This window comes from Coffea eugenioides, chromosome 7 (genome assembly GCF_003713205.1).
Source record: "Coffea eugenioides isolate CCC68of chromosome 7, Ceug_1.0, whole genome shotgun sequence".
In the NCBI taxonomy this organism is placed as follows: domain Eukaryota; kingdom Viridiplantae; phylum Streptophyta; class Magnoliopsida; order Gentianales; family Rubiaceae; genus Coffea; species Coffea eugenioides.
In genome coordinates this window covers 4,112,470-4,124,378 of record NC_040041.1, presented here as the reverse complement: position 1 = coordinate 4,124,378, position 11,909 = coordinate 4,112,470, and the positions used below count along the sequence as shown (strand labels likewise).

General features: G+C 34.0%; 2 protein-coding genes across 2 annotated transcripts; one reads left to right on the top strand and one right to left on the bottom strand.

The window, feature by feature from the left end:
* Nucleotides 1-479: 479 nt before the first annotated feature.
* On the bottom strand, nucleotides 480-2,221 carry LOC113777641 (HMG1/2-like protein). Its single transcript, XM_027322796.1, has 8 exons — nucleotides 2,053-2,221; nucleotides 1,909-1,954; nucleotides 1,659-1,769; nucleotides 1,442-1,499; nucleotides 1,262-1,306; nucleotides 1,080-1,160; nucleotides 880-972; nucleotides 480-760 (listed from the first exon to the last, which is right to left on the bottom strand). Exons 2-8 carry the CDS (start codon nucleotides 1,944-1,946, stop codon nucleotides 740-742), a joined length of 447 nt encoding a protein of 148 aa, XP_027178597.1. The 5' UTR covers nucleotides 1,947-1,954; nucleotides 2,053-2,221; the 3' UTR covers nucleotides 480-739.
* Nucleotides 2,222-7,278: 5,057 nt separating this feature from the next.
* Nucleotides 7,279-11,860, top strand: LOC113778029. Its single transcript, XM_027323277.1, has 7 exons — nucleotides 7,279-7,650; nucleotides 7,918-7,997; nucleotides 9,150-9,220; nucleotides 10,402-10,472; nucleotides 10,545-10,626; nucleotides 10,827-10,876; nucleotides 11,513-11,860. Exons 1-7 carry the CDS (start codon nucleotides 7,543-7,545, stop codon nucleotides 11,582-11,584), a joined length of 534 nt encoding a protein of 177 aa, XP_027179078.1. The 5' UTR covers nucleotides 7,279-7,542; the 3' UTR covers nucleotides 11,585-11,860.
* Nucleotides 11,861-11,909: the final 49 nt, after the last annotated feature.

The following is an 11,909-nucleotide window of genomic DNA, read 5'->3' as shown; positions in this document are numbered from 1 at the left end:
AAAAGAAAAAAAGCTCGAAATCCCGTGAAATTCCAATAATATGATCACTATCGACAGGCATTCATTCAAGTCCTAAGTAATTTCTTGCTCCTATTATTATTCGTCAATGGAAAACGTAATTCCCTAAACTCCTATTTAAAGGCCAAGTCATACAAATAGAAGCAGCCATTTCACAGGTTAACACTCGATTATGTTTTGACCAAATATCTCACGAAGATATTTTTTTCTGCACAGTTAGCTGTCTCCGGTCTTATCGTGCATCTTTTTCTTGTATCGGCAGGCACCCCTAGCAAATTGCTGGCGTTTACACAGCCAATAACAAATTGGTCCCAAAATTATAAAGGCAAAGAAAGCAACCTCCTCCAACAATTATCACGGATTCATACCTCTTCCACATCAATAAAACATACACTCAATTAATGTGAATCAGGGCTCAAGGCTAAAGCTTAGGATAAGAATTCAAAGAACAAAATGCGAGCCAAACGAAGACAAATTCTAACTACATTATCATTAAGCATAATAGAAAAGGATAAAAGTACAAAGCCATGGACGCAGCTTAAGCAACTGCCTGGCTACTGAAAACTAATTTTTCTTTTCTTCTTCAACTAACCTCTTCAAAAAAAATTAAAAACCATAAAAGGTAAAAAAGAAACTATTTATCTTAGGATACTACTAATCAAAAGGTAGAGGTCATGACATTTTTCTTCACATCCTAAACTTCTGGCCCCCCACGGTCCCTTTACTCATCATCATCCTCCTCCTGTAAACAAACATTAAATTCTATTGTAAGCAACATATAGATCAATGAAAACATCAGCATAAATAATTATCTTCTGACCAATAAAATAAGAATTGTAGTTAATTGTTAATTCACAGGACCTCTCCACTTCCTTCCTCATCATCCTCCTCATCATCGTTAACCTCGGACCTAGATTTGTCAGATTCCTCCTCCTCGGCTCCAGGTCCATCAGCCTGTATTGAAATAATATATTTTCAAAGCATTAACATCTACAGAAACGACAAAATAAATCAGAACAGACATAATTATGGTTTTGAATTCAAACGTTAAAAGTAGATACCAGTCTCTTGTTGTAAGCCTGAAGATTCTTCTCATATTCAACCTTCCTCTTATCAGCCTTAGCTATGTATGGAGCTTTTTCCTAAAATCGACAAGGAAAACAACAAGAGAAACGGTCGATTTAGAAACAGTAATTTTTGACAAACAGGGATAATCTACTTCAGATTTAGAAAAATTACGCACAGCGTCGGACATGGACTTCCACTTGTCTCCACCAGCTTTACCAACCTAAATTCAAAATGAATTTAAAATTAAAAAAAGCTTTTATAACAGTTAAAAAGGTCAAAAGGCTCATCAACAGAAATAGCGCGATTTTTGGATCTAACGGTAAAACACTATCAAACTTAGAGAAAATGAACTTACAGCTGCCACAGATTTGTTATTTGGATGCTTTTCCTTGTACTGTTTCCTAAACTCCTCCCTATTTAATTCGACAAAAAAACGTACTAAAAATTAAAAAAATAAAAGGAAATAACCGCTATTCAAATAATCAAATACATATCAATCGCTTACAGATCCAAAAAAAAAAATCAGAATAGGCCAAAAAAAATCGAAAAACAGAAGGCGAGGAATGTTTTACATGAAAACGAAGAAAGCGCTAGCAGGCCTCTTAGGCTTGTTAGGATCCTTGGCAGCCTTTCCCTTCTTCACCGGCTTCTTCCCGGCGGCAGCACCTTTCTTCACAGAAAGCCTGCAAGAAATTCAATAAAAAAAATAGAAACGATCAGATAAATGATACGACGAAGACAACAAAAAAAAACACGAACAACAGACGCAATAGATCTAAAAAAATTGAATACTGAAAACAAACGAAAAGCCACAAAACTCACTTGGTATCAGCCTTAGCCTTCGATTTTCCTCCCTTCATGACGAAACCTGCAAGAAAACCACGAAAACCAGTGAGAATCGTTCAGGAATCGGTTAAAACCGGTGCGAACCGGGCGAGTGAGCGGAGGCAGGCGACCGAGTCATACCTCGAGGTAGAGAAAGAGAGAGATAAGAAGAAGAGAAAGAGAGAGGAAGCAAAGGGATATGCTTTAGCCCTTTGGTAATGCGTGTTGTGTTGTGTGCGTGGGCTGCGTTGCGAAAGGGAGAGATAAGAAGGGGTTTGAAGGAGGGGGATAGAGAGAGAAACTAGTGTGTGTGACTAGTTAGAGTAGTGTTATTTTTGTGAGAGAAAATTGAATCACAGAAACGATTTCAAGTCCGCGGTCTGGTTTGGGCGGGATTTCAAAAATCTCCGGCCACGTCATCGATCCGAGTGAATTGATTCTATTGGAGGTAAGCCCCTGTGGAATTGCTTCGTTGGGGGTCGCTTGGCTCTGTGTTTTCTCTGTGCTTCTTTGGGGAAGGATAATGGCCTTCCGATGGATCGCTGGCGGAACAGAGCGGACACCTGGAGGGATGGGATCTCTTGAGGGGTTTTTGGTAATTGATCCATACGTGTCGTAGTTTGGCTGTGAAATGACGGAATTAGCCCTTCTTTTGGGTTATGACGGTTCAGTCGGGGTCGTTGTGGCCCTATTAAAGAATTCTCGATATATATGAAATGATTGAAATCCGCGTTAGTGACTTCTAGGGACATTTTTGTCATTTTGTGTGTTGTTGTGATATTCTTCATCTTGGTTCTTCTGTTTTGCTATTTTTAAATTTTTCCTCGACACTTTCTATGTAGAACAAAAGTATTAGTAATTGTAGTTGCATTATATGGGTAGATCAAAAGTATTTTTCTACATTTTCTATGTAGAATTGTTTGGGTACAGTAGCTCTATTTGGGTTGGTCATTTTTTCAAAAATAAAATTTTGAAATATAATGTTACAATAATACACATAACTCAAAAAACATCTCATCCATATAAAATATCAAATATTTCAAAAAAAATTTATAATAAAAATTTTTTTATATACATTACTACAGTATTTTTTTTAACAAATATCTCAAAAAAACAGCTAATCCAAACAAGAATAATTACTGTAACACTTTTTTGGATGCAATGTATTTGAGATAAAAAAAAATATTAGAAATGTCAAAAAATAAGTTGAAATATGTGTTTATGATACAAGTGAAATATTTTATTTGAAAAAATGAGATATCCAAACACACTTTTTCCACAAAAATTTTACATTTTTAAATTATATTTTTATTTCATATACGTCAAATAGTTATAGCATAATTTCTACAAAAACATTAGAAAATAACAATCCAAACAAACTTTAACTTTCTCACTTACAAGGTTGAAATCCCTTCCAATAAAAGATTACATAATGATTGAATTTTATTTGATTGATTAAGGAAGTCCAAAAATTTTAACAAACAAGTTTTCAACATATTAGGGTAATCTGCTGGTTAAAGCGAGGTTTGTATCTAATATGTGACCGTGTGTAGATTAGGTGATACAAACAAGATTGGTGTCGTACCAAGTTTTGGTAGAGTCAATTAATCCCACATTTATCCTTCGGTTTATTTGTACGCCAATAATAGTACCTTTTTCTCAATTAAAACGATTACTACAATATACTGGTCAGTTAATCACAATCTTAAATGATAGGATTAACCGTTCATACCGCCTCTTATACAAAAAATGATTAAAGCTTTTAAAGACAGAAATTGCTTGTTATGTTTATCTCATAGTATTAAGTTAAACTTTGCAATTGCTTGTTATGTTAAGCTTGAAATGTACTTGATGTCATCGCAACTTCTAAGTCACTTGACGCTTACCACACACACAGGTACACAGTACTAATGTACCAAACCTAAGACATCATAATTAAAAATGTCATCCAGAAGGCAAAGGCACTTGTTGTTGTCTAACAAAATCAGTACATATTTCTTAATCTGAAATATGGTAAAGTTGCATTTTGAAATGAATATATATATGATTAATCATAGCATGCATTAACTGTAGAAAGTTTAACTCAATTGATCTCACTCTCAAGTGTATGAAAACTGGCCTTGAGCATACGTGCCAATCGCCATTTGATCTCTGTTGGTCACCACCAAAACTTCAAATTTTGGTTGTGTGTGGGATGTTAAGGGTGGCCTCCCATTAGTTACTTTTCGTGGCTTGTCAATTAGGTTTATTTTCCTCTTAAAATACAATAGAATCGGTTATAAAAATGTTATCGTTGTGGAAAAAAAAAAACCTTTAGCATCTGTAAGTGGCAACCAACATCTGTTAAAGCCATTTACAATATGATATACTTATAACTCAAAAATGTTACTAGTATTTGAATTTTGAATCTTTATTTTTTTAATAAAAAAGTGGGGATAATTATTTTTATGGGGTGCTGCATATTCAATAATAATGTCACGTAGCATTTTACGGTTACATTCCGTCCCCGTCCTTTGACTTAACAAATCATATATTTTTTGATTGTTAAATCTCGCCATGCGACTTATTTTGTTGAAAAATGACTTACGATTTAGATTTTTCACAACACAACATTATTTCAAATAATCTTCTATCAATGCAACTTATTTGGCATGCGATTTTTTTTTTTGTGTTTGTTAAAAATTTTACTATAGTTTAGTGCAAAAAATGTAGAAAAACTTTTTAAGGATTGAAAAAAGGATTGTTTTTGTTTTTTATCTGCCTCTACCTATTCCTTTTCTTATTCCTTTCCTTTATAATCCCCCCAACCTGCCACCACCCCATTCCTCCCGGTCCTCAACGCCGATGAGTCCCTATCTTTCTTTTTTCCCTCCCTCCCTCTTCTATTTTCTCATCTACCGTTCCCGCTTCATTGGACCCCTTCTCTCTCCCCCTTATGTGCTAATCGTGAGACTAAGGTACAGGAAGGTAAAAGAAAAAAAAAAGAAAGATCTATTTGGGTGGTGAGTTTTTTAAGAAAGAATTTTTTTTGGTTTGTTTTTTGAGTAGTTGAGGTGTGTATTTTAAAAATTTTGATTTTTTTTTTTGAAATTACGGTAGTTAGATTGGTTAAAGAGTTTGCGGAAGAAAAACTCGTGGAAAAACCTCACGTACCAAACAAGCCCATTAGTATTGTTATTATTATTTTAAAAAGCGAAAGTTACTCTTCAAGTGGTAAAAAGAAGTAGCGGAGTTTTTTTTTTTTCAAGTCTATTGTTTCGAGAGTTTGTTTGGATAGGAAGATTTGCAAACAAAATTTCAAATTTTTGTTCACTTACGTCATAAACACAATTTTCAACCATCTTTTTATTTCACATATATTACATCACAAAAAATGCTACAGTAATTATCTCAAATAAATATTTCAAATAACCTCCTATCAAATAACAGCTCTTATGCGTTTTCTACCAAGTTTTTTTTATATATAAAAATTTATTGACAGAGTCGAAGAATTTTCACATGGAGTGATAAATGATCAGCAAAAAGTATTTGGAATGATGAGCCGGAACACGTAAAACTCAAAAATAAAAATAAAAATAATTGATATTGAAATAATTAGCCAAACTCTAACAAATAACGTACAAATCGATGCATTACTGGATCTTATAATTTTTAAACAGTGTCTATGCTGATGCTAGATCAAATCGGATCAAACAAAACAAATTTTGTAAAGAATCTCAAGATTTGGCAATTACAAAAATAAATATGTGTACAAATCTCAAACAGTGGCCTGCCCTGATGTTCTAAGGCTCCCTAAATAAATAACCATAAAACCAGCGGCTTGCCAAAGTTACCGGAGTGACACAGAGAATAAAATATTACTAAAATAAAAAAACTCGGGGCCACGTATTTTAAGTCCTAATAAAGCTACATTTAACTATTCCAACTAAAATGTTCCATAGGTAAACGCATATTAGCATAGTGTTATTTAATAGGGTTTTTTTTGTTATCACTAGCAATTAAGTTGCTTGACTAGTGCGTATGCAAATGATGTAAGGGCCTAATTGTTTCTTAGAAAAAAAAAAAACTACAGAGCATAATTCCTTGTAGCAAAATTCCAATAACAAAATCTACCCACTAACCATGCATGCGTGTGCAACAAAGAGTTTACTTATAAAAAATGATTTAAAATCACAATATTTTTGAATGATAGGCATAAATATGGAATTTCTAAAATTAAGGAGTTGAGCCATATTTTAATATAGGGATAATTTTATATATGTCTCATGAGGTTTGTCAAAATATCACTCAACTCCCTTAAAATTTTTAAAATCTCACTTATCTCATTTGTCAACTTGATAAGACTAAATATTCCTATCAAATGTCACAATTTGACAACATTACCTTGCTCTTAATAACTATTTAACCAAAAAATGCAAAAAAAAAAAAAAATATATATATATATATATAGATCGCTAGCTAATAATGGTCCATATTTTTTTACATTAGGGTCACGGTAGGACAACAAATGGCATGGATAAATTAAATCTAATCAAAATCAACCATTTAGCAGGATTTTTGTGAGTAATTAACATCTTAAAAAATTCCGTGCACATTTATAATTAAGAAAGTCAAGATTTTTTTGGGGGAAATATGTTTTAATTAATAGCGTAGTTTAAGTTGTATTGAAAACTAAAATAATATCTTCATATGTGTGAATTTTTCAAGGTGTAAATTTTGCTTTTGTTCCAATATAGCTAAATTAAATAGTTTACATCGAGAAATTTACACCTTATAAAATTTACACCTTATTTTATTTGTTATTGTTGTTATAAATTTTATAAGTAGAATAACATAAGAGTAGTATTGGAATAAAGTTTTTTACCTTTCATGTATTTCCTCCAAAGGAATTAAAATGTTACATGATATGTTAATCCAAGGGAGGCAAGTGAAATTTTAAAACTTTAGGAGAACTGAGTGATATTGTGAAAAACTTCGGGGGAGGCATCTAAAATTATTTCTTTACTTTTTTTTTGTCTTCAGTCATATTGTGGCTTAGTATAGAAATTTTCCATAAAAATTAGTCACCTGTTCGGGAGTTTCTTCTTCTTTTTTTTTTTCCTCATAAATTTATGGAAATGGTTCATATTAGTGAGCAAAAAACATATAATGCAATTTAAATTATAATTAATGTTATAGTGTGTATATAGTGTCAGTTTTTAATATATGATAACTAATCATAATTTGAAGTTAAAATATAAACTATATATATATGTATATATGATATGCATTATAAGCTTATTATTGTACATAGTTGGTCTATAAAATATTAATCCATTTGAATTATATAAAAAAATTTCTTAATTATTACTCTCTTGTTCAAGGGATTGAAGCTCCTCTTTGGGCCAGAGCGGTCGAACCTCCGCGTCGATTGGTCCAATTCATGGTCCTCGGCCTTGTAGTTGTAGGTAAACCCAGCCCCCGTATCAAAAGGAATTGTTGAAGGGGGGGAAAAAAGGAACCGAGAAATTCCATCTTCCTGGATCCTGATCGTCATGGTAATTGATCGAGTAAGCAAAACCAGAATAATTATTTATAATATACTAAAAATCTAGGCGTTTTTTTGGGGTAATAAATAGATTCGAAAGAGAAATGGCGGAAGGATTGGAAGAACATGGAAAATCTCTGGCAGCTCCGTTGGTTTTCCTCATTGTTGTGGTTTTCCAGCTGCTCTCCAGATATCTCGAACTCAACAAGAAGGTATGCAATTTTAGTGATTTTCTAGCAAATCAAATTTACGAATTCTATTGTTTTGGGTAAGCATTAACTGCTGGCAAATTAATATACTGTCTTCTTTTCTCAAAAGTTGAGACCATGAATTAGGGATGATATTATTCGTATTGCTATTGATAATGACCTTATGCTTTACGTGTTAAGCTATGAAGAAATTTATGCTAAATTGACACTTTTAATTTAAAATTTTTCCTGATCATGCTATCATTTTTTCCCAAAAATATTGGTATCCAGAAAGGAATTAAGACTGATGAAGAGCTTCAGCTGCGGGAAGAGATTAAGAAGCTATTGAAGGAAGCTAATTCCTATTCAGGGTGAGGGCTGCTTTTTCATTAAGATGCTGTACTGCTAGTTTAATAGTTCTATAGGGTTGATTAATTTCGGCATTTTTGGTGTCTGAATTTTTGTGAAGAAATATTTAGTTTCAAAATTTTGAGGTTGTATTTTGTTTTGCAAGTGTTATTAGATATTTGATTATAGGCATTTTGAGACTCAAGTTGATTGTTTATGATTTATATCTTAGCTTGATTGCTTTGCGGGATAGCATGGAGAAACTGTTGCAGTCACCCATAAACGTACATGAGATTTTTGTTATGTGAACTTGATGGTGGGTTACCGTCAGTGCGTTCTGCTACTTCAGTTTTATTCATTCACCTTCATAAATCTATCATTTCTATTGCTGCCTGTCCCTGATAGTTGCCCATGTGGTTTAGTATTGCTTACTGCTTCCTTTCAGTTTGGTACAATGAGTTCTTTCCCAGTGTGGTCGGCTTCTAACCTTGCTTTTGTATTAGGAGTTCTTTAACAGGCCTTTGATCGCACTTATCTTTATTTTCTTGTGGTTAACTACCTAGTAAGTGCTTATTTTGTATCATGAATCCGCTTTGCAAGCAGGCTCAGTTGGTTTAAGTTCATTGTGTTTCTAATGCCCTTCTCTTTTGAGTTTTTAGACCTATTGTCCTAAGTATGAAATGATGCATATGATAATTCAAATTTAATGCATGAAAGTTTAGTTTGCTAAAGGATCGTTGAACCAATTTACTTCTATTGAAAAAGTGTAGGTGCTTAGAAGAATAGTTTTATCTGACCAACTTTTGCTTATAAAAAGCTTGGCAACAGAAACTCTAGAATGCATGGTTTCTGTTTGAAATTTAATGCACACTAGAACGCATGGTTTCTGTTTGAAATTTAATGCACATTCTATCATTAATATTACTGCCACAGATGGTCGCAGTTGGAGGTTCAAGACTCTTATGGTTCTGATAACTAATAAATTTACTAATAAATTTTAATTTCTTTTCCATGTGGTGGGTGAATCCCTCACTTCTCCAGGGTTATTGCACATGTTCCCTTTTTCGGTCTTTTTGGTTTCTTTGGCGTTTGTGTCCTGTAGAAGTTGTTTTGTATTGGGTGCTCATTCCTTGTACTTATAACAAGGTGGAACTCTTATTTTATGTTTATTTCAGGCCTTCAACATTTGCACAAGCTGCAAAACTCAGGAGGATGGCAGCAGCTAAGGAGAAGGAGCTAACGAAAGGTATGCAATTGGTTGAACTTTATATGTCTGTCAGCTATGTTCTTATTTAATCCTTTTCCCTTTGAAGTAGAGATACGACAGAGATAGACAATTGACTTATCTTGCTTCTGTGGTCCTGCTTTATAGATCCCCAGGCATCTGTCTTTTAATTGTTTTCTTCCAGTTGGGTAGAAAATAACAAACATATATAAACTGATTTTTGAACTTCTGAAAAATGCAGAGATACACAGATGGTTTCTTGTCACTTCTTATGGGCAATAAGGAATTACTTTATCAGTTTTCAAAATCAGATGTTTTCAAGGTGGACAATACTCCAGAATTTCTACAACATTCTCTTCAAAAGAGTCTGCCTCTTAACTTGAGCTCTGCTTATTTTTCTTTTTCTTTCCAAAGAAGGTGCCTTGGTGAAATATCTGATATTTCAGTACACCCTGAAGTCAGAAGCAGGTTTTGAGAGCCTTCTAATTCACTGCAAAACATCACCTGATTATTGGGGACTCGTTTATACAAATCTTTTTAAGCTTTCTTGGTTAAATACTACCTGGGACTCATGGAACCTTTGACAATGTGGCCTACTAGGCTTTGGCTAGGATTGCAGCACAAGTTACAATTCTATCTATGTCTCTGCTATGGAGTAGGTCCAGTGTTTCTTTTTAGTTGGAGGAAAGGGGGGTAGGTGTAAGTGTTACATCGGAACCTTAGGCTTTTAAAGTCAGCCTTTTGACCAGAAGTCACTTTTCGAGGTTTATTCTGAGGTTTTCACCAACACATTTACTTCTCATTCTTCTGCTGGTTCTCCAAATATATATTATGAACCTGAAATTGTTAGAATGAAGTTTTTGAATGTTTCTGATATGGTATCTTGGGACTAACCAATAAAACACACGGTAGGCCTAGGGAAAATTGTTCAGGTGTCAGTAGGCCAATGATGAGACTAACTTGTTCGTCCTTTCTTTGCCTCTGTTCTCTTGCATAACCAGTTTCCAAGTAATCTCATTGAATTAATCACATCCTGAGTTCTTTCTTCTAGTTGGTTGTTGTTTTTATATTTATGGGCTACTTTAGTCGTTATTTTTCCTTTACTTAGAATGTAGCCTGCATTGCTTATTTTTTAAAGGACGCACGGATATGATGTTCCTTGAGTAATGGGAAGCTGATGTGTTGCTTTATGTGGTATGCAGTTCAAGAAATGCATAGCAATGTAATGAAATCGTCATACGACTCACACGCAAAGGTCCTGAAGATGGTAAAGGTAATACTTCATAGATGAAGAATTTGATGCCTAAGAGGTCTTAAATTTTTGGTAACCAGTTAACTGTTACAGGTTTTTACATATGCTGTGTTGATTATTTGGTTTTGGAGGATCCCTGTAGCTGCCATATCTGAGAGACTTGTGCAACCTTTTGGTAAATACTCTTATGCCGATTTTTTTTTATAGCATTTGCAATTTACACCCAAATGGCATTTGAAATGTGCTGATCACCTCTTTTGTTCAAAAAGAATTAATTTGCTCCTACATGTTTGAATATTTAGACAATAACATCCATTTATTGGTTGATGAATTAAGTGCAACGTTGATTTGGTGAAATACTTCTTTTCCTTTCAGGTAAAATTTTGTCGTGGAGGGCTGGAGGTTCTGTAAACGACAATGTCATGGTAAATAGAGTAATTTTCATATTGTGGCCTTAAAATACAGTACAATATCTGGAAAGTAGAATTGCATTAGTGTCTGATGCATGCTTTAAGTTCACGGTTTACTGTCTTGAGTTGAACCCTGTCAAGGCTGTGGGGAATACTTTTTCTAAGGCATTAGGAGGGCATGCAAAGAGTGGATAGTTGTATATGCATAAAACTCTTGTGACCATGGGAGCAATAAATTTCTCCATCTATGGCCGTTAGACTAACAGTATATTGTTCGAAGCATGGTCTATTAGAATCATAAATTTTATCTGGCTGCGTGTTGATCAAGATGCTTGCTGCCTCGCCATAGGGTTACCAGTCTGTCACATATACTTCAACTTTTTCCTGTGCTTTTTGAGTTATACTCGATCCTGTATTATAAGTCATCAACTCAATCCTTAATTACACCTGCAGCTCGATTTAGTCTTTTCATTCTTTGTCACACTTCTGTTCGATGTCATTTCTTTGCATCTTTAACTTCCAGTCTTTCCTCCTGGGTTGGGCAGGCAGGTTACAGAGGGTTGTGGAAATGAAAATTATTGTTTAGTCCATGAATGCAGTTAGGTTTTTACCTTTATGAGGTTTCTGATTACTTGTCTATTACAACTTCAGGTTGGGATTATACCTTGGCTAATAGTTTCTTCCAGGGTTAGCAAGATTATCAGCCGAAAAGTATTGAAGTAGAATTGCTGAGCAGGCGGCCGGGCAAGGTCTCAGGTTCTAAAGCAGAGCAGGAAATTGGTTATAGATACAAAGCTTATTTTGAGAAATTTGAGTTTGTTGTGTATTTCTTTTTTCACCGTTATGCGTATCCACAATTCAGTGTATTGGTAAATTGCTTCGGACGAAGTTCTTCTAAATCTTGTTTGGTATTGTAGATATCAAATTAAAGCAAGTTCGGAAACCTAGTTTAATTATTTACGGGAGACGATATATATACTCCATAGCCTTCTCCCCGCACTTTGATTTTTTTTTTTTTTTTTTTTTAAGATTCTCCCCACACTGATCA